Below are 2,500 nucleotides of genomic sequence, written 5' to 3' on the forward strand. Positions count from 1 at the left end.
TTATTACTTATTGTATTATTTATTATTTTTTCTTTCCAGGTTGCACGAGACCGACGATAGCGTAGCAGTGACAAGCAGGAGAGAAACGCAAGCCCCCCCGCCCCTCCCAGCTCGACCTTCATTACACCGACGCGGTTCTGAAGTCGATCTGTTTCATTGTTGTATGATTACTTATTACCATTACTTGTATATACGCATTTTAAAGGGGAATTATATAGGAGAAATGGCTGTAGTGTAAGACAGCTTTCTGGGAAGGTAAATGGCACTGTTGGTGGTCATTGTATCACAGATGGCAGTATGGCATATACGGGCTTACAGTGCCATTCGTCGCTACTGTAAAGTGATCATTTAGCCGGCAGGTCAGTAACTACAATGTTTTCAGAAGCCTGTGATTGGTTAGGCCGCTCTGATTTTCAGGAACATTGCATTCCAATGTTTAGCATCAGAGATAGATTTTTATGACAGGATTCTGTTTATGGCAGAAGACACAGGTGTATATTTTTTTAAAGATTAGAGATTATGTTTGAAGTGTGGCTATATTCGAATTTCAGTCATTATGAGGATAAAAAAACTTATAGATTTGATAACGTCACGCCATTCAGAGTCAATACCAGTCAATAAGATGATAATCTGACCTCGCCTGACCTCTCTTTTTATCAAGTAAAATGTAAATACACACTAAGATATCCACATTTTGGATACAGGGAGAATGAATGACGTAATGCACTTTTATTCCTAGTTCCAAGCATGATGTTTTTTCTGTAACTTACTTTCAATTTACCGATATTATAATGTTGGAATGGAATGTAACCTTGGCTAGCTTTTGCGAAAAAAATTATGATGTCACGATGACTCAACATATATTTGCAACGTTATATGAAATGATAATAATAATACAGTCCTTTGTGATATATCCAAACGTCCTTCACAGATATTTCATGACTACAGCTTTGATGAAAATGAAAACTGAATCATGACCTTTAGTATCATTATTTTTATTATGGTTCTTCTTATTGTTATTATTATTTTCATTACTATTATTATTATTATTGTTATTATTATTATTATTATTATTATTATTATTACTACTATTATTATTATTGTTATTATTATCATCACTATTATTATTATTATTATTAATATTAATATTATCTTTATAATTATTATTATTATTATTATTATTATTATTATAATTTCATTTAGGTGCTTTTCATATGTCGTCATTCTCTTTTCATATATTCCAAGGTAATTAGCGTTCGTATGTGTGTTTTATGGTGCTATGTTTGAGAAATGTTATTGTGACTTTGTGATTGAAATTTTCATACGTGTTATAAGCTTACTTAGTACATTTTCGCTGAATGACACGTGAGCCTCATAAAGTTACTTTAATGTCATTATTTGTATATTAAATATCTTAGATAATGTATCGTATTTTAAGTTCTTTTCAACAGAATAAATAACTGAGTGTAAATTAACTTGTTTTATGTGACCAACGTAAGTATGCTAGACCATTTATGCCCCATAGGTTCGGGTTAAAGGTCTTCAATGTGGGTAATACTTGAAGTGGGTATTTGGAAGAAATGAACATGAATTGGATATCAAAATACCATTGAAAGTAAATAAAAGTGACTTACACTCTATTTTTTATCAACACTATGATTAGTGGATGACGTCATATTATTTTCCCTATTATACACACACACACACACACACACACACACACACACACACACACACACACACACACACACACACACACATATATATATATATATATATATATATATATATATATATAAAGCAGCTCACATCGCTCACTCCCTGCAGAGCACACAAACCTTAGTTTAAACGTAGAATTCTGACGTTACAAAAACCGGCCCTTGCGAGAAGCAGCAAGGCAAATGGCGCAGATAGAGGTCAGGAAAAAAGGACATTTGAGTGAATTTTATGGCCAGACGGAGAGCTCATGCAAGATAGAAGCAGGTGGCCTTCGTCACGTGATCTTGCGTAAGGTCGTGGAAATATCAAGGCTAGGGAAGTGAGGGCATTCGAGGTCACAGGGTCATGTTAAGGTGATAAATCTTGCTGCCCAAAAGATAGATGAAAGAAATGCGTGATCGCGCAAATCCATAATCGGTATTATTACTATTTTTATTTTTATTTATCCTTAGCCGAAAATCACTTATGAATATTACCCCAAAGAGGAGAGAATGCATCTTCGTTTTCTTTTGTTTTTTTCCTGTGAAGATAACAATGAGGGAAATCGGTGGCTTCGATCTGGGCTTGTGACGTCACAGGAACATGTGATCACGTGACAGGGAAACGACTTGGGACTCGCTTTATCACATTTATTGACAACGATTACAAAACCTTTCTATTATCTAGGGCCTCCGACTGTCTGAAAAAAAGTGACTAGATACTAGATAACCACACACAGACACACATATGTTTGGTTATGCGTGTGTGTTTGTATGTGTGTGTGTGTTTGTGTATGTATATG

The 2,500-nt window shown here is 34.4% G+C and overlaps 1 protein-coding gene across 1 annotated transcript in view; it reads left to right on the plus strand.

The window, feature by feature from the left end:
• LOC125028806 (prolow-density lipoprotein receptor-related protein 1-like) overlaps window positions 1-1,076 on the plus strand; it is a 25,761-nt gene extending 24,685 nt beyond the window's left edge. The window contains exon 11 of the mRNA XM_047618358.1: window positions 40-1,076. Coding sequence (XP_047474314.1) covers window positions 40-65 — 26 coding nt within the window. The 3' untranslated portion in view covers window positions 66-1,076. The remainder of the gene's footprint in view (window positions 1-39) is intronic.
• Window positions 1,077-2,500: the final 1,424 nt, after the last annotated feature.

The sequence above is a fragment of the Penaeus chinensis genome, chromosome 1, assembly GCF_019202785.1.
Source record: "Penaeus chinensis breed Huanghai No. 1 chromosome 1, ASM1920278v2, whole genome shotgun sequence".
Lineage (NCBI taxonomy): Eukaryota > Metazoa > Arthropoda > Malacostraca > Decapoda > Penaeidae > Penaeus > Penaeus chinensis.